Here is a 20709-nt window from a genome sequence, read left to right as displayed (position 1 = left end):
TTTTTTTTTTTTTTATTACTGTTGCTCTATAGTATAGCTTGGGATCTGGAATGGAGATTCCTCCAGAAGACTTTTTTTATTGTACAGGATCATTTTAGCTATTCTGAGTTTTTTGTTTTTCCATATGAGGTTGAGAATTGATCTTTCAAGGTTGGTAAAGAATTGTGTGGGTACATTGATGGGAATTGCATTGAATCTGTAGATTGCTTTTGGTAAGATGGCCATTTTTTACTATTTTGAGTCTTCTGACCCATGAGCATGGGAAATCTTTCCATCTTCTGAAATCTTCTTCAAATTATTTCTTCAGAGATTTGAAGTTTTTTTCATACAAATCTTTCACTTTCTTGGTTTGAGTTACACTGAGATACTTTACATTATTTGTGGATATTGTGAAGAGTGCTGTTTCCCTAACTTCTTTCTCAGCCTCTTTGTCACTTGTATACCAGAGGGCTACTGATTTTTTTGAGTTGATTTTGTATCCAGCCAATTTGATGAAGGTGTTATCAGCTGTAGGAGTTCCTTGGTAGGATTTTTGGGGTCACTTATGTAAACTATCATATTATCTGCAAAAAGTGATAGTTTAACTTCTTTTCTGATTTGTATCCCCTTGAACTTCTTTAGTTGTCTTATTGCTCTAGCTAGGACTTCAAGTACTACATTGAAGAGATATGAAGAGAGTGGATAGCCTTGTCTTGTCCCTGATTTCAGTGGAATTGATTTAAGTTTCTCTCCACTTAGTTTGATGTCGGCTATAGGCTTGCTGTGTATTTCCTTTATTATGTTTAGCCTTGTACCTTGTATCCCTGCTCTCTCCAGGACTTTTAGCATGAATCGGTGTTAGATTTTGTCAAATGCTTTTTCAGGATCTAAGGAGGTTATCATGTGGGGTTTTTTTTCCTTTCAGTTTGTTGATATGATGAATTACATGGATGGATTTCTTTATATTGAATTGCCCCTGCATGCCTGGGATGAAGCCTACTTGGTCATGGTTAAAGATAGTGTTCTTGACCTTGGTTTGTGAGTATTTTATTGAGTATTTTTGCATCAATGTTCATAAGAGAAATTGGTCTGAAATTCTCTTTCCTTGTTGAGTCTTTCCACAGTTTAGGTATCAAGGTGACTGTGGCCTCATAGAATGATTTTGGTAATGTTCCTTCTGTTTCTATTTTATGAAATAGTTTGAAAAGAATTAGTGTTTGCTCTTCTCTGAAGATTTGGGAGAATTCTGCGTTTTAAAAAATATATATTATTAATTTATTCGTATTACATCTCAATTGTTATCCCATTTCTTGTATCCTCTCATTCCCCCCTCCCTCCCATTTTCCCCTTACTCCCCTCCACTATGACTGTGACTGAGGGGGACTTCCTCCCCCTGTATATACTCATAGGGTATCAAGTCTCTTCTTGGTAGCCTGCTATCCTTCCTCTGAGTGCCACCAGGCCTCCTCATCCAGGGGATGTGGTCAAATATGGGGCACCAGAGTATGTGTGAAAGTCAGTCCCCACTCTCCACTCAACTGTGGAGAATGTCCTGTCCATTGGCTAGATCTGGGTAGGGGTTTGAAGTTTACTGCACATATTATCATTAGCTGGTGCCATAGTTTGAGCAGGACCCCTGGGCCCAGATCTGTCCATCATTATGTTCTTCTTATAGGTTTCTAGGACCCTCTGGATCCTTCTATTTCCCCATTCTCCCATGCTTCTCTCATCTAGTGTCCCAATAGGATGTCCTCCCCTCTGACCCATTTTCCTGGTAAGTGAAGACTTTCATGGGGCATGCCCCTTGGGTTAGTGTCCAGATATAAGTGAGAATTCTGCATTTAATCCATCTGGTCCTGGGAGACTTTTGATGACTGCCCCCATTTCTCAGGTGTGATAGGACTATTCAATTTGTTTATCTGACCTTGATTCAATTTTGGTAGTTGGTAGCTATCAAGAAAATTGTCAGTTTCACTTAGGTTATTGATTTTTGTGGCATATAGCATTTTGAAGTAAGACCTGATGATTCTTTGGATTTCCTCAGTGTCTGTTGTTATCTTTCCCTTTTCATTTCTGATTTTGTTGAGTTGAATACTCTCCCTCTGTCTTTTTTTTTTTTTAGTTTGGCTAAAGGTTTTTCAATCTTATTGATTTTCTCAAAGAACCAGCTCTTGATTCCATTGATTCTTTGAATTATTTTCTTTGTTTCCAATTTATTGATTTCAGCCCTGAGTTTGATTATTTCTAACCGTCTACTCCTCTTGGGTGTGTCTTCTTCTTTTTGTTCTAGAACTTTCAGGTGTGCTGTTAAGTTGCTAGTATGGGATTTCTCCAGTTTCTTTATAAAGGCACTTAGTGCTATGAGCTTTCCTCTTAGCACTGCTTTCATTGTGTCCCATAGGTTTAGGTATGTTGTGCCTTCTGCTTCATTAAATTCTAGAAAGTTTTTAATTTCTATTTTCTGTTCATCTCTTACCCAGATGTCATTGAGTAGGGAGTTATTCAGTTTCTATGAGTTTTTAGGCATTTGGTTGTTTCTTTGGTTGTTGAATTCCATCTTTAATCAATGGTGGACCAATAAAATGCATGGGAATATTTCAATTTTCTTGTATCTGTTGAAGTTTGCTTTGTGGCCAAGTATGTGGTCAGTTTTGGAGAAGGTTCCGAGAGGTGCTCAAAAGGAGGTGTGATCTTTTGTGTTTGGGTAAAATGATCTGTAGATGTCAATTAGGTCCATTTGTTTCATGATGCCTATTAGTTTCCTTGTTTCTCCATTTAGTTTCTGTCTTGATGATCTGTCTATTGGTGAGAGTCAGGTGTTGAAGTTTCCCACTGTTAATGTGTGGGGTTAGATGTGTGGCTTAAGTTTTAGTAAGGTTTCATTTACAAATGTGGGTGCTTCTGCATTTGGGGCATAGATATTCAGAACTGAGAAATCATCATGGTGTGTTTTTCCTTTGATGATGTAGTAACCTTCCCCATATCTTTTGATCAGTTTTGGTTGAAAGTTTATTTTGTCAGATACTAAAATGGCTACTCCAGCTTGTTTCATTGATCCGTTTGCTTGGAACACAGTTTTCCAACCCTTTACTCTGAGGTAATGCCTATCTTTATTGCTGAGGTGTGCTTCCTGTATGCAGCAGAATGAAGGATCCTGTTTTCACATTCATTCTGTCACCCTGAGTCCTTTTACTGGGGAGTTGAGGCCATTGATGTTAAGAGATGTTAATGACCAGTCTTTGTTAGTTCCTTTTGTTCTGGTGATGGTGATGGTAGAGTGTGTGTTTCTGTGTTTTGGATTTGTGGATGTGTGTGTAGTTAGCCTTCTTGGATTGGAGTTTTCCTTCTAGTACCTTCTATAGGATTGGACTTGTGGTTAGGTACTGATTGAACTTTGTTTGGTGAGTGAATATCTTGTTTTCACTATCTATGGTGATTGAAAGTTCTGCTGGGTATAGTAGTCTGGGTTGGCATCTGTGGTCTCTTAATGTTTGCATGACTTCCATCCAGGCTCTTCTACCTGTCAGAGTATATGGAGAGAAGTCAGGTGAAATTCTAATGGGTTTGTCTTTATATGTAACTTGACATCGTAATAGGAAAGGTGATGTCAAAATGGGACATATAGGTTTTGCTGTCCTAGTGAAGGAAATGTCTTTATTGGGCACATGTTTTTTGCTATTGCATTTTTATAATGATCCACATATCAATGTACTCATAAAAGGGCTCTATTACCTTGGGCAGGAATTAGGTATCATATCAAAAATACTATCAGAGACTAAGTGAAAGTCGATGTAACCAAAAATACAGATTAGGGGTTAAATTAACGAGTGTGAAGTAGCAAACTCTAGCAATCTAACAGGTATATGAAGAAGTGAGGAAGCATAAGCAGGTTTAAGAGGTTTAAGCCAAGCCTCCTGTTCCCAACCAGACTTTTAGTTCTAGCACATTGCCTCCCTCGCTAGGGTGTGAAGGTGGCACTTTCTGACGTGCAAGGCAAATCTGGGATTCTCAGGCAGCCTGCCCTGGACACCCTTCATCCTCAAACTGGTCAGAGGTAGGGCTTTGTGAGGTCTCAGCCCCTCCTTAGCTGCTGCTGTTGGCTAGGGAGGACATCGCTGACCAATCAGGGCTGAGGGATGGAGCCGGCCATTATTCCCTCAACACAGATAAGCAGGGGTGCTAGGAGCAATGGTCCAGTCTACTCCAGAGCATCAGACTGACCAGAATGGCCAGGAAGGCCACAGAGCCCAAGATGGACCAAGCACCGTCCGCGTCACCCTCCAAGGCCAAACTCAATAAGCAGCGCAAGGCTACCAGGGGTCGCAAGCCTCAACCTTATTTTTGTCTCGGAAAAGCTGCAAAGGTGAGAGGACCCAACCTAAGCCCATTCCCTCCTTTCTTCAGCGACCTCTTTCCCGAAGACTTTCCCTGGCCCGCTGTAAACTCTTCTGCCTCTCCCCTTTTTCCAAAAGCCCACACCTCATGCTCTCTTTTCCCAAACCAGTGTCCTGGTGACCTTAGTGTATGATCCTTTCAGATCATCCGGAAGCGGAAGGGACCGCTGACAAGGACCGCTAAGAGGAAGGCTCCTGAGAAAACAGTCATATCGACAACTCCTACAAAGCCAAGTGAAACCACCACACTGACCTCTGTTATTCAAGAACCAGTGAATGAGGGTGCCACCATGAGCGTCCCTGGGCCGATACAACCTGGCCCAGAGGGCGCCGGCATTTGTGTTGAGGAACCAGCCAGCTCCTGGGCTGAGATCGCATAGGCCCATAGGTCTGGCAACTGGTCCACGGTCAATGATGTGAAAATAAAATTTCACCACATGGTAGTTTTCCTGTTGGTGACAATAAAATAAATCGAATGTGAAAATATTTATGTCACTCTCATTCTCTGATGGTGGAGCAGGGAGGGAGGGAAGGGAAGAGTAGGTAGATGCTAAGGAACATTGGTTTCGTCAAGCTTTGGCGTAAGATGAGCAATCCTCTGATAGGCAGACACTGGAGGGTCAAAACTCAGCTGAAAACAAATGTTGCTGAAGCTTTAGTTCACAGGATAAGAGGGAAAGCCCTGGGTATTCTTAAATGTCACTGCATAGGGCTGGGGCTTGGTCTCAAGGTATTGCATTTTTATGAATTGACGTGTGGGCGACAGTTCTAGCCATAAGGCAGGCAACACGTAGCCTTTGTGACACCTACTTGGTTGTGGTGTGTGTTACCGTCCTGCATTTCATTTCATGTACTAAAGACTCTCAGAAGGGTCAAAGGCCCCACCCTATTAAAAGGTGCCAGCAAGTATCAAAGGCAGTAATGGTGGCAGGAGCTGCAAGGGGAGCACTGACATAGGCTGCTTCCTTCAGAAATTTGGGGAGAGGCCTCCCAACTGCCGCTGGCCCACAGAGCAGGCAGTAAGTCTACAGGGCACTTAAGAACAACTGATCTGTCTTTTCATCTAACTTTACTGCGTATTTTCTAATCCTTTTCTGAACTCCCTTCAGGAAGTGTCCTGAAACCAATGGTGCTGGGGAGAGGACTCAGGTGATTCCTCAAAGGCATGAGGACCTGAGTTTGAGTTTCATGCCCAGAGCCAAAATAAACAACAACAACAACAACAAGAACAAAACCAAACTAAACTAAAATAGGCAGGGTGTGGTGGCACATGCCTACCCAGCACTGGGAAGGCAGAGTCAAGTGGATTAGAGTGAGTTCAAGGCCAGTCTGGTCTGCAAAGTGAGTGCAGGACATCCAAGGCTACTCAGAGACACAAACACACAAACAAACAAAACATCAGCTGGATGTGGCGGCATACACTTTTATTCACATCACTCAACACAGGGAGACAGGCAGATCACTATGAGGCTACATAGTGAGATCCCGTTTCAAAAAAACAGTATAAAAATCTGTGTGTCGTATTGAACACTTATATACAGCACTGAGGGTGTGGAGAAGGGTGGGTCCCTGGGACTTGCTGCCCACCCTACATGGTAGATCCCAGGCCACTGAGAAACCTTAGAGGTTTTTTTTGGTGGTTGTCCTTTTTCTTTGTTGTTGTTGGTTTTTTTTTTTTAAAGGAGGACAACACTCAAAAATCTAAGGTCTCTGGCAAGAGATCACATCTAAAGACCATCGAGGTCTGTGCGATCCATCTGGAGTTCAAACAGGCCTTTAATCCAGGAGACAGGAGCAAGCAGAGCTGAGTTCAAGGCCAGCCTGGTATAGAGAAAACTTTAGGTAAAGAAAAGTTTAGGTCCACGCCATGGTAATCCCGAACAAAGGAAGTAAAGTTAGTGTTTAGGAGGAAGCACCTATGTTGGAATGTGATGTCTAATGGGTGTCAGAAAAAGAATGTGATGAGACAGAAGATTTGACAGAACAGGACACACTCAACACTCTGGAGAAGAGAGAGGAAAGAGAAGCTACTCTATGGGCAATGCAGGGAGAGAAGAGGCAGTTCTAGCAGGACCATAACAGAGAGACACTTTGCTGAGCGAGAACTCAGGTGAATCTTGAATGAGCCAGAGGATAAGAAGGAGACAGAAGGTTTGGGCAGATTGCTGGAGTTAGTTTGAGGACAAGCAGAGCAATTCTGGGGCCCAGTGAGAAGGCCGATTGAGTCATATGGGAGAGGAGTTACAGCCAGAACAGCTGAGTGGACCCAGCCAGCCCAGAGGTCAGAAAGAAGAAACAGTGAGCTCATTAAACAGTAATTCTCAGAGGCTGAAACACTGTAGGCCTAGGTTAGACTGTATGGATAGTAGCAGCTTCCTGGACTAGGCCTAGGTAAGCAGACAGAGGCAGTAAGCTTCCCAGGCAATAAGTGAATCAGGTGAATACAATTTCCTCTCAAAACAATGAGTGTAAAAACAGAGGAATTAAAATCGAGGAAGATCTAAAGAAATTCAATTAAATATCCAATCAGGAAGTACTTAAGGCACTAGCCAGAGCAATAAGGGAAGACAATAAGTAAAAGTGATACAAAGAGAAACTAAATCAAAATTTCGCCCTTTGCAGCTCATAAAGATGAAAAGATGAAAAAATACACCAGGACATGTCTACAAATGAACAACGCTTTCATCAAAGTGGCAAGAGAAAAAAAAATCATTTCCGAGATTCCACGCACAGTGGTGCACACCAGTAATCCCAGCACTCAGGGAGGTAGAGGCAGGTGAATCTCTGTGATTTTGAGGCAAGCCCGGTCTACAAGCCCAGTTCAGAACAGCCAAGCTACACACAGAAACCCTGTCCAAAAAAATGAATAAATAAAAAGTCACACAAACTATTAGTATTTCTATACACAAACACAATCTAGCTGACATCATGTAAAAACTAATTCATAAGAGCTTCACAAATATTTAGGAATAATCCTAACCAAGGAGGTGAATGACTTCTACAATGAAATCTTTAAGTCTATGAAGAAAGAGATTGAGAAAGACAGTAGAAAACTAAAAGAGATGCAATGCTCATAGATAGAGTTAATATTAGGAAAATGAGCATTATATGAAAAGGAATTTATAGAGTCTGTGCAATCTCAATCAAAATCCCCAAGACTCTCACAGAAATAGAAAAAAAAAATAGAAGACCGTGAAGAGCCAAGGGAATCCTGAGGAAAAAGACCGGTGATGGAGCAGTTACCGTTCTATCTTGCAGAGCACGTTATAGAGGTACAGTAATAAAAACAGTGTTTCATCGACAGGAATACTGCGATCTTTTGAGAGGGAGAGTAGGGCACTAGTGGTATAATATGGGAAATAGGAAGAACAGGGCAGGAAAATTAATTGGGAAGTGGGGAGATGGAGGTTGAATAAGTAACACTATCAATGTTGGGGAAAGCCTTAGAAAAATACTTAATGTTTAGTAAAATATATATAATAAAGGTTTGCACGTATCTATATAGATATAGACAGGTACACACATACACAGTGAAGCCATTTGGGGTTATAATGCTCCCCAAAGAGTTACATCCTAGCCACATCCCAAGCAAACATCAAACCTTCCCCTGAAGGCCAAGGTGGTGGAAAGGGCTTCTGAAATAATATAAGCTATGGTGACTTTCTTTGGTTGCCTCCCAGATTGTAGATAAGGTCCTATTGCTGAAGGCACCACACACAGGACTTAGAGGACCTGAATAATAAGCGGCCTGTGAGCATCTTCCCTGAGGACTACTGGTTCACACAGGATCTGAGAGTCCTGACCAGACCAGATCCTGGCAGCAGGTGGAGCATGGGGGAGGGACCTTGGCAAGCTACCAAGAAAGAGAAGCAACCAGCATTCATACCAAGCTGTGACACCTATGAGCACAGCAATGGCAAGCATGGCAAGATGTTCCCAAGGATTCAGCAGTGGAGCTTGTGACATAGAGGGAAACAATGGGCATCTAATTGGACTTAAGTCTGCCCAATAAAAAGGAAGTCATGCCTGGTACTGCACTCTTACCCAACTGCTAGTGTCTGGTAAGGTCTTGGGCCCCAGAGTAGACCCCACTGCTGCCAATTGCCTAAGCCAGTATAGTTCCTAGCTACATTCTGAATATGTAGGCTTGCATTCACAGATAATTGTAGCCCTTACTCCTCATCAAAGAAGTTTCTCTTTACAGTAGACAGAGACCATTACAGAAAGCCACAACTGGTTAAAATACAGAGGACAACTTGATTGTGTTGTGCCCAGCCCCAAGTATTACACTTACAGTACAACCCTTACATCTAAAGCTCGGGGAGCATTGCAGGAGGGGGCCCTAAAAGATTTTCAAAACAGGAGGTCTGTTGCAATGATCGTGTCTTCTGTATGTCAAAGGTAACGTGCACTCATAAAACCTGAAAAAAATGGTGACTTGATCAAGGCCCACACAGTGACAACACCAGGTGACAAAAGAGAATCAACACAGGAAACTTTACAAGGTCCCAGACATAGATGAAGAGCTATAGACAACTAATGACTGCTAAGAGACGGAAAATGTGTCTTCCCCAAGATGAGCCCATTAGGTCATCCGGTCTCACGTGGTGAGCCCTAAATACAAACTACTATGAGCAACACCAAATAGCCTCATCAGGCCGTGTTCATATATACACATACAGTTGTACATACAGAGGTACATACACATGTAACAATAATTAAAAGGGAGGCCATGAATTTGAGAACGATTGGGAGATCATGGGAGGAGTTGGAGCGGAGAGACAGAGGGGGAAGTGATGCAGTACTGATGCATGTAATTCAAAAACAAATTAAAGAAGAGAAAGGACTATGAAATGTAAATTTCCTTCTTATCTCAAATTTTATTCATGTTTGTGTGCGCCTGTGTTTGTGTGTGTGTGTGTGTGCATACAATGTGTGTGTGTTTGTCTGTGTGAGAGAGAGAGAGAGAGAGAGAGAGAGAGAGAGAGAGAGAGAGAGAGAGAGAGAGAGAGAGAGAGCGCATGTCCACAGCACCAGTGTGGAAACAGAAGAAAGTTTGTGGGAAGTGGACGTCTCCTCATACTCTAGTTACTCTGGCGTCTGGCCTTTGAATTCAGGTCATATGTTTGGTGGCAGGACCTATGACTCACTGAAATGAGTTCTCAATCTGTCACTTTGTACAACTAATGTACAATTTGTTTAAGCAAGTGAGGCAAAGCACAATGAAAATTTACAAATATTTGATAGAAAGTGTTTACATATTACTTAATTTAAACAAAAGTTTGTTGCTTAAGTTAAAGTAATTCCAGGGAGAAATTTCAATATTCAAATTCTCAAGTTTACTTTAAAAGCACAAACACAACACCGGGATTATAAGCATTATATCCACTGCCTGAATTATTAGACCAAACTGTTTTGTTAGCATGCACTCTTGATTTCCTCTTACAAAACCATTTTCCTTATCTGAAAATTTCATGAAATCTATTCCAGTCCCATTCACCCCCTCTCCCATTACTCCTAGCCTCTCTCCTTTGCCTCCCTTCATGTCCTCTTTTTCTTTTTCCTATACCCCACTGAGTCCAAGTAAAGCCACTCCATATATACACAGGAGGTGGCATGCTGAAACACGAGCACCCTATCATGGGCCATGTCTGTAAAGGACACGGATTCTTTCTTAACTTCCACCAACTGCCACTAGCTCCTAAGGAAGGGGCAGGGGCTCATGTGCCCTTCCCCCATCCATGCTGTCATGTTGAATGGCTTGCTCTTGTGCAGGCAGCCACAGCTACTTGAGTTCATGAGTGTATCTGTCCTGTCATGACCAGAAGACAGTTTCATCCCAGCTCCCTACCACCACCTGTCAGCTTTTGGCTCTTACATTCTTTTTTTTTTTTTTTCCTTTTAGTGGCATTCTTCTTCTTTTTTTTATTTTTATGGTTTTCTTTTCTTTTTTTTTATTAATTTATTCTTGTTACATCTCAATGGTTATCCCATCCCTTGTATCCTCCCATTCTTCCCTCCCTCCCATTTTCCCCTTATTCCCCTCCCCTATGACTGTTCCTGAGGGGGATTACCTCCCCCTGTATATGCTCATAGGGTATAAAGTCTCTTCTCGGTAACCTACTGTCCTTCCTCTGAGTGCCACCAAGTCTCCCCCTCCAGGGGACATGGTCAAATGTGAGGCACCAGAGTACGTGAAAAAGTCATATCCCACTCTCCACTCAACTGTGAAGAATATCTTGTCCATTGGCTAGATCTGGGTAGGGGTTTAAAGTTTACTGCCTGTATTGTCCTTGGCTGGTGCCTTAGTTTGAGCAGGACCCCTGGGCCTAAAATTGCCTGCCATAATATTCTACTTGTAGGTTTCTAGGACCCTCTGGATCCTTCTACTTTGCTATTCTCCCATGCTTCTCTCATCCAGAGTCTCAATGGGATGTCCTCCCCTCTGTCCCAGTTTCCTGTTAAGTGAAGGCTTTCATGGATATACCCCTTGGGCTAGTATGCAGATATAAGTGAGTATACAACATTTGAGTCTTTCTGCTTCTGGCTTAACTCACTCATTATGATCATTTCTAGCTCAATCCATTTGTCCACAAATTTTGAGAATTCCATGTTTTTAATAGCTGAATAGTATTCCATAGTGTATATGTACCACAGTTTCTTTATCCATTCTTCTATTGAGGGACACTTAGGCTGTTTCCATGATCTGGCTATTATGAATAAGGCTGCTATGAATATGGTTGAACAAATTTTCTTGTTGTGTGTTAGAGCATCTTCTGCGTATATTCCAAGGAATGGAATAGCTGGGTCTTGAGGAAGCTCTATTCCCATTTTTCTGAGATAGCACCAGATAGATTTCCAAAGTGGCTGTACTAGTTTGCATTCCCACCAGCAATGAAGGAGTGTTCCTCTCTCCCCACATCCTCGCCAGCATGTGGTGTCAGTTGAATTTTTGATCTTAGCCATTCAGATGGGTATAAGATGGAATCTCAGAGTTGTTTTGATTTACGTTTCCCTGATGACTAAGGAAGTTGAGCATTTCTTTAAGTGTTTCTCAGCCATTTGATATTCCTCTGTTGAGGATTCTGTTTATTTCCAAGCCCCATTTCTCAATTGGGTTATTTGGTTTGTTGGTGTTTAATTTCTTGAGTTCTTTATATATTTTGGATATTAGACTTTTGTCAGATGTAGGGTTGGTGAAGATCTTTTCCCATTCTGTAGGCTGTCGCTTTGTTCTCTTGACAGTCTCCTGCCTTACAGAATCTTCTCAGCCTCATGAGGTCCCATTTATTAATTGTTGACATTAATGTCTGGGCTGTTGGTGTTCTGTTCAGGAAGTTGTCTCCTGTGCCAACATGTTCCAGGCTCTTCAACACTTTTTCTTCTAAGTGACTTAGTGTCTCTGGTATTATGTTGAGGTCTTTAATCCACTTGGATTTGAGTTTTGTACAAGGTGACAAATATGGGTCCAGTTGCATTTTTTTACACATAGACATCCAGTTAGACCAGCACCATTTGTTGAAGATGCTATCCTTTTTCCATTGAATGGATTTGGCTTCTTGGTCAAAAATCAAGTGACCATATGTGTGTGGGTTCATATCTGAGTCTTCGATTCCACTGATCAACCAGCCTGTTGCTGTGCCAGTACCATGCTGTTTTAATTACTATTGCTTTATAGTACAGTTTGAGATCAGGTATGGAGACTCCTCCAGAGCACCTTTTATTGTACAAGATTGTTTTAGCTATCCTGGGTTTTTTGTTTTTCCATATGAAGTTCAGAATTGAACTTTCAATGTCTTTAAAAAATTATGTAGGTATTTTGATAGGGATTGCATTGAATCTGTAGATTGCTTTTGGTAGGATGGCCATTTTTACTATGTTAATTCTCCCGATCCATGAGCAAGGAAGATCATTCCATCTTCTCATGTCATCTTCAATCTCTTTCTTTAGAGTTTTGAAATTTTTTTCAAACAAGTCCTTCACTTGCTTAGTTAGAGTAACTCCTAAGTACATTATATTGCTTGTGGCTAATGTGAAGGGTGTGGTTTTCCTAATTTCTTCCTCTGCAAGCTTGTCATTTGTGTATAGGAAGGCTACAGACTTTTTGGAGTTAATTTTGTATCCAGCCAATTTGCTGAAGGTGTTTATCAGCTGTAGGAGTTCTCTGGTGGAATTTTGAGGGTCACTTATGTAGACTATCATATCATCTGCAAATAGGGATAATTTGACTTCCTCCTTTCCCATTTGAATACCCTTGATCTCCTTTTGTTGTCTTATTGCTCTGGCTAGAACTTCGAGTACTATATTGAAGAGATATGGAGAGAGTGGGCAGCCTTGCCTTGTTCCTGATTTTAGAGGAATTTCCTTGAGTATCTCACCATTTACTTTGATTTTGGCTATTGGCTTCCTATATATAGCCTTTATTATGTTGAGGAAAGTGCCTTGTATTCCCGATCTCTCTAAAACTTTATACATGAATGGGTGTTGGATTTTGTCAAATGCTTTCTCTGCATCTAAAGAGATGATCATGTGGTTTTTTATTTTCAGTTCGTTTATCTGGTGGATTACATTGATGGATTTCCGTATATTAAACCATCCCTGTATGCCTGGAATGAAGCCTACTTGGTCATGATGAATGATATCTTTGATGTGTTCTTGTATGCGTTTTGCAAGTATTTTATTTAGTATTTTTGCATCGATGTTCATAAGAGAAATTGGTCTGAAATTCTCTTTCTTTGTTCAGTCTTTGTGAGGTTTAGGTATCAATGTGACTATGGACTCAGAGAATGGATTTGGTAATATTCCATCCATTTCTATCTTTTGGAGTAGCTTGAAGAGTATTGGTATTAGCTCGCCCTGTATGGTCTGGTAGAATTCTGCACTGAAACCATCTGGCCCTGGGCTTTTTTTTGGTTGGGAGACTATCAATGATTGCTTCAATTTCTGTAGGGGAAATGGGACTATTTAGCTTGTTTATCTGTTCTTCACTCAACTTTGGCAAGTGAAATTGATCAAGAAAATCGTCCATTTCCCTTAGATTTTCAAATTTTGTGGTATATATGCCTTGAAACTAGGATCTTATGATTCTTTGTATTTCTTCAGTGTCTGTTGTTATGTCTCCCTTTTCATTTCTGATTTTGTTGATTTCAATACTGTCTCTCTGCCTTTTAGTTAGTTTGGCTAATGGTCTGTCTATCTTGTTGACTTTCTCAAAGAACCAGCTCCTAGTTTTATTGATTCTTTGGACTGCTTTCTTAGTTTCTAACTTGTTAATTTCACCCCTGAGTTTGATTATTTCCAGACGTCTACTCCTTTTGGGTGTTTCTGTTTCTTTTTCTTCTAGGGCTTCGAGTTGTGTGTTAAGATGCTTATGTGCAATGTTTCCAATTTCTTTTTAAAGGCACTTAGTGTCTTTATGCCTCTTCTTCCATGGTATGCCTTGTATCTTTGTAGGAGAGGTGGGAGATGGATGTTTCCACGATTGCTGAGCAATTCACAGACACTTGTACTCTTTGTCCACTTGCTTCTGTAATAACCATCACCTACTGCATGAAGAAGCTCCTCTGTTGAGGTTCGGGAGTTGCAGCCATCTGTGGGTATAAAGAGATGTATTTAGGTTTGATAGTGTCTACATCTTGCAAAATAATAACATTAGGTTTCACCCCTAGTTCCTATCAACTCCTCAGCCATGGGTTCTTGGCCTGAGTCACAGTAAGGGGCACGTGTTTCTTCCTGTGGACAGGTCCTTAAATCAATCAGAAAGAATTTTGTTGTCATCATAACATTCATGTCACTAGTGCACCCACAGGCATGTCCTGTCATGCAGGTCATTATTGTAGCTTCCCTTCCTTTCTTTCCTTTTCCTCCTTCTCCCTCCCCCTCCTTTAGAGGACATCTCGCTGTGCAGCCCTGGCTGGACTGAAACTCACAACATGTACCAGAATGGCCTTGACACCATAAAGATCTGTTGTGGACCATCTCAGTCGGATATAGGTCCTTGGGGTCAGGAGTTCTTGAAGTGTCATTGGGTAAAGGCAGGTGAGTGACAGAGACAAACCAGAGGTAGTGTTTGTACCTGAGTGTATTTTGTAGACAAGCAAGTTCGGTTTTTACAAATTTCTTTTGGAAGTGGGGAGTTTTTATGTGGATACATTATTTTTTACTACAATTTAAACTACAGGATGCAGTGTAAGAATGTTGTCATCAATTTGAACAATTATTTATAAGTCCTTAGACTGGTATTAGTGCATGTGTCCTCTTCATTAATGGTCAATATTCTTTCATTATGTCAAACATCTGTGAGTCAGGACAGCTTGTTTTTTTTTTTTTTTTTAGCTCTTCTACCACTATCTGGAGTTTACTTAAACATTTTATTTGTAAATCTTAATATAATCTATTTACTGGTGACTAATTCTTAGCCACGTTTTTATTAACAGGTTGAATGGAACTTAGTGGTAAACTTGACTGAATGACCCTTGTCATGCAGATCTCTGTGATTTTAAGGCCATCCCAGTCTTCAAAGTGCATCCAGGGCAGCCAAGGCTACATCCAGAAACCCTGTCTCAACACCCCCCCCCAAAATAGATACAACTACACATATTCTTTTCATCTCAGCTTATATCTGCATTGATCACTATCACTAGGACTTGAACTGACAAAACGACTGCCGTAAATTAACTTCTCCACTGCTCATACTCTCATTGTACAAGTTCATGAATCATACATGCTAACATCCTTCTGTATTTTTGTCACTACATATGCTACCATAATTCATATGTATCACAATAATTTTTTCAGTGTGCTTTATCTCTTTTAGACTTCTCTCTGACTCCTGAATCTCTAGCTTCATGTGATGTTGTATGCGTGAAGCTTCTGATGGGATCATCAAATAAAATTTCTAGTCGTTGAGGTTGGAATGAGAAATATATCGGCTCGGGTGTTTGAACACTTGTTGTCCATGTTGGGAGCTCTGTTGAGCAGGTTGCACAACCTTGAGAAATGAAATATGTCATTCTGGGTAGGCTTTGAAAGTTGATATCTTTGCTCTATAGCCAGTGAGTTGCCCCTCCTGAGTGTTTGTTTTTAAAGATGTGGTGTCTAGTTTCCTGCTCTGGTTGTTTGCTGCCATGCTGTCCTCTCCGTTATAAACTCTAAGTGTTTTGAAACATAATCTCAAAAAAAAAGCCTTCTTTATACTTCCTTGCAATCAACAGGAAAGTTATGGAAGTTGATACTAGAGTTTAGACCTTTGCTTTGATAAACCTCACTTTGCTTTTGGAATAATCATGGAAGATTTTAGAAGTTTGATCTAGAAAAGCAGTAGAACACTGAAAACAGAGCTTAAAGGCGTATCCCTAGTCATCAGGGAAGTGCACCTCAAAACAACTCTGAGATTCCATCTTACACCTATCTGAATGGCCAGGATCAAAAATCAGGTGACAGCATGTGCTGGCGAGGATGTAGAGAAAGGGAACACTCCTCCACTGCTTGTAGGAGTACAAACTTATACAACCACTTTGGAAATCAATCTGGTCCTTTCTCAGGAAATTGGAAATAACTCTACCTCATGACCCATCCATACCACTCTTGGGAATATACCCAAATGACGCAATACCATAGAACAAGGACATTTGCTCAACAATGTTCATAGCAGTTATTTGTAATAGCCAGAATCTGAGAACAACCTAGATTTCCCTCAACCAAAGAATGGATAAAGAAACCGTGGTACATTTACACTATGGAATACTATTCAGCTATTAAAAACAGGGAAAATTTGAAATTTGCAGGCAAATGGAAGAAACTGGAAAAGATCATCCTGAGTGAGCTAATCCAGACCCAGAAATACACACACAATATATACTCATTCATAATCGAACATTGGCCACATAATACAGGATAACTACACTACAAAACAGAGTTAAAAACATCAACCAAGGATCATGTATGATGTGGCCCTAGACCCACTGCTTGGGTATAGTAGCACAGTCTGCTTGTGGATCCCATGTCTGGAGAATATGGACTACTTCAGGTATGGACTCTGGTCACCGAACTTAGATCACTTCTCCCTGGCAAGACGGCCATGCCAGGCTACAGAGGAAGTGGTTACAAGTAGTACAGATGAGACTTGATAAGCTGAGAGGTCAGATGTTAGGGGAAGAGGGCTCCCCTTTCTGAGGACTAGAGGAGGGAGGGAAAGGGCATGAGGGAGGGAGGGGGATCAGGAGGGGATGAGGGAGGGGGATACAATCAAGATGTGAAGAATTTAAACTGCAGAACAAGCAGGTAACTTATATTGTTAATCCCACCATATGGGACTAGCTCTGAGACTGGCTGTAACGTGAATGTCTAGGCATAGACAATGCTTCTTGTTGACTACAGAACCCCTATGAATTACTATTAGATGCCATTCTTCATATGGCATGAATGAAGATTTACAGATGTCTTCTTCTCCTGCTCATACAAAGAGCAGAAATCCAGCCTTAATTGTTCCATGCATTGTGAACACCTTTTATACAGTTATTATTTTAGGACTATATAATGCTTATGAGAAATTATATACTTTCAGAACAAAAAAACCAGACACTGACATTGGGTCAGACCTTACAGTATGCATTCCTCACAGCATACTGGACATGGACATCCTGTTTGGAGAAAATGGTTGAAAAGGAAGAAGGGGGAATATAGAAATGCACAGGGAAGATAAAACAAAAAGTAGATTAGTGAATCTACTCCTCAACTTAATGCCTTAATTGTCACTCACAAGATAATTTTAATTCACTGATATAGAATTTTGTATATAGATGCAAAATAATTTCTAGATATAGTGGTATAGAATTCAAATATATGATTATTCACACACACTATATATATACATATATATATAATTTCTACTCTAATAAGAGTTATTGTAACCATATAACTCAATTATAATAGAAGGTTTACTTCCAGTGCTTTGAAAGAGCTATCAAGCTGTTTAGGAGAAATAAGTTATACAAATTAAATGTTAGTAGATTAAATCATGCTCATGTCAATTGCTAGTCTACTTTTATCACAAGAATATACATCTTAGGTACAGCAGATAGATATGACTCTCTATAAAGACAAGGTCTTCAAAAACCCCAGAGACATGCAGATTATGGTATTTAAAAATGCTTTTATTACTTTAAAGATTCATTGACAACGAGACAGGTTAACTCCTGGCAACACACAGCCTACCTCAAAGAAGATGATGAGCATCAAAGAACCTCCTTATGGAGCTGGCTTCAAATGTGGCAAACTAGACACTGGGAAAAAGGTCCTCATTTTTATTACAGACAGAATTCTGCCTAGAAAAAGGGCAAGCTTGGATGCAGGGAGAGTCGAGGGCCAAACTCTGCCAAGACAGGGTAAGCAAGTCCTCAATAGTTCCTGCCTCACAAATATGTCTGTCAAATATAATGAGCAAGAAGGCTGAAGAAAATGTTCCAATGTTATAGAGAGTTTTGGGTGACTATTCAGGTAGAAAACCATCTCTGTCATCTTTTCATTTGAAAAGCTACTAACCTGCACTTCCAGCATACTCAGATAATCAAGTTTACCTCTTCTCAAGTCTCTGAGGGAGCAGAAGACCAAGTAGCTTAGTTTTACAATGAAGCTTAATTGTTTAGGGGTTAAGTTGTTTTTAGTTCTATAGAACTAAGTTGATAATGACAATATGTGATGGAGATTGACTTATGTTCAGAAATTTAGATGCACCAAGATAGGAAAGATGTTTTCTTCAAGGCTGTCAAATACATATAGCCAAAACACTGAGAATGTAACATTTATATAATTCCTGATTGTGTCACGGTTCTTCCTGCCATAGGTAATCTATTGCATATATGTGTATATAAATGTATATGTACAAAAATAAAATATTCTTTCTTTGTTTTGTATGCTTAATGTTTTGATTATTATGTGATAAGAGGACTTTCTTTTCTGATCCTATCTATTGGCGTCCTGAAAGTTTCTTGTACCTATAAAGATAGGCATGTCCTTCTTCAGGTTAGGCAAATTTTCTTCTATGATTTTTTGAAGACATTTCTTTAAAAAGAATACACTAGCCAGTTGTGGTTGCACATGCCTGTAATCTCAGCCCTCTGGGAGGCAGAGGCAGGCAGATCTCTGTGATTTTGAGGCCAGCCTGGTTTACAAAACAAGTCCAGGACAGAGAAACTCTGTTTCAAAAATCAAAACAAAAAAGGTAAAAGTTAATATTTCCTTCCTCTATTTCTACTATTCTTAGATTTGGTCTTTTCATAGCGTCCAACATTTCCTGGATGTTTTGTGTCAGGAATTTTTAGATTTAACATTTTCTTTAACCAGTTTATCCATCTTCCTATCATATACTCAGTGCCCGAGATTCTTTTTCCATCTCTTATATTCTGGTGAAGTTTGCCTCTGTAGCTCCTGCACAAATTTCTAATTTTTTTTCTATAATTCTTTCAGTTGGTATTTTCTTTTTTGCTTGTATTTCCAATTTTATGTCTTGAATAGTTTTATTCAATTCCTTTACCTGTTTGTTTGTTTGTGTGTTTGCTTTTCTTGGCTTACATTCAGGGATTTATTTACTTCCTCTAATTGTCTCTTTGTGTTTTACTGGATTTCTTTAAAGGATTTTTTCATTTCATCTTTAAGGACCTCTATAGTCTTCATGTAGTTGGATTTCAAGTCTCTCTCTCTCTCTCTCTCTCTCTCTCTCTCTCTCTCTCTCTCTCTCTCTGTGTGTGTGTGTGTGTGTGTGTGTGTGTGTGTGTGTGTGTTTCAGCTATTTTGGAATTACTTCAGGTGTGTAGGTGGAATAGCAAAAATAGCATAGAGGGTTGATACCTGCCTTGTTATGGTGCTTTAAAGCTTTTATAAATCTAAAGTGTCTCTGTATCAATTATTTGGGAACTAGCTGCAGTAAAGCAGTCCATTAGAGCATAAGATCATTCTCTACAACAGTTGTGTGTGCTACTATGCCTAGCCAGACTCATTTAAAAGAATAGACATGAGGCCAGGAGTAGTGGAACACACCTTTAATGCCAGCACTTGGGAAGCAGAGGCAAGATCTCTGTAAATTCAAGGACATAGTGACTTCTAGGACATATCCAGGGCTATGCAGACAGTCCCTGCCTGAAACAAACAATAAAGGAGAATATAAAATTAAATGTATAATTCAAAGGAGATATTCAATATAATTCAGTACACAAGATTTTCAAAATTATCGTTAACTAATTATAGACCCTTTTTTGATCTCATGTGGTATATACCTCCTTCCAAAGTAGCCTAATTTAAGTACTGTGTTTATTGATGATACGACAGCCTGGGTCTGTGGACTCCCACTCATTTTAGTATGCTATTAACCTCAAGCTACATTGGAGTGAAGGGATGGTTTGTCTACAGAGGACCATGGGAGAATGTTGGGAATGGGACTTGTAAAACTGTTCCATATCTCGATAAGATTTTAAAAGCAATACACTAACAGCATGTGTTATTTTATATATCATAACTTCTAAAAGGTAATGAAAAATGCCCCAGAGCTTATCTGCCATCTAATTTGATTTTATTTGGATTAGATCAGATACCCTTCCTTTCTAACCTTCAAAGAAAGATTTCATTTTCTCTAGAGTTCAGTGCTGCATACTTAAAATAGTATCCTCAGATTTATTTTTATTTTATGTGTTTGAATGTCTTGCCTTAATGTATATTGGTGTACCATGTCAGTACCTGGTACAGGTGGAGGCTAGGAGAGTGTGTTGGAACCTCTGGACCTGGAGTTACAGATGGCTGGGAGCCACCATGTGGGTGCTGGGATCTGAACTATGGTCCTCTGTAAGAGTAACAAGTGATCTTACCTGCTGAGCCATATCTCTAGCCACAAGGATGTACATATTAAACAGTGGGGGATTGTGTGTGTGTGTGTGTGTGTGTGTGTGTGTGTGTGTGTAGCCATGGTTGTTCTGGACTCCCTTTGTAGAGTCCAGGCTGGCCTCAGACTCACAGAGATCTGCCTGCCTCTGTCTCCCTGAGTGCTAGGATTACAGGTGTGTGTCACTGCACCCAATCAATGGGATTTTTAAAATCTGCTTGTCTAAGTGTTTGAATATTTTGTGAAACTGTTTTTCACATTTGCCAGTTAGATTTCTTGATTGTATTGTATAATATTTGAGTTGATATTCATACTTTAAGGAAATAAAGTCCAAATTTCAACTCTAAAGAAGCTAGTTGAATGGCATAAAGTTGTTTATATCAGTTTTATTCATAATGTTATCTTTGAAAATTGATCCCAAATATTCCAAAATCAGCAATTACATGAAATGCATGTATGCATAAA

At 40.1% G+C, this 20709-nt stretch overlaps 1 protein-coding gene across 1 annotated transcript; it reads left to right on the top strand.

The window, feature by feature from the left end:
* The first annotated feature begins 4156 nt into the window (after positions 1–4156).
* LOC311602587 (uncharacterized protein) lies at positions 4157–4842 on the top strand. The gene is made up of 2 exons (XM_084790853.1): positions 4157–4342; positions 4517–4842. Exons 1-2 carry the CDS (start codon positions 4205–4207, stop codon positions 4751–4753), a joined length of 375 nt encoding a protein of 124 aa, XP_084646979.1. The 5' UTR covers positions 4157–4204; the 3' UTR covers positions 4754–4842.
* Positions 4843–20709: the final 15867 nt, after the last annotated feature.

Source organism: Acomys minous (assembly GCF_964271855.1).
Source record: "Acomys minous genome assembly, chromosome: 7".
Lineage (NCBI taxonomy): Eukaryota > Metazoa > Chordata > Mammalia > Rodentia > Muridae > Acomys > Acomys minous.
Note: the sequence above shows the minus strand (reverse complement) of the source record. Positions and strands in the feature narration are given on the sequence as shown.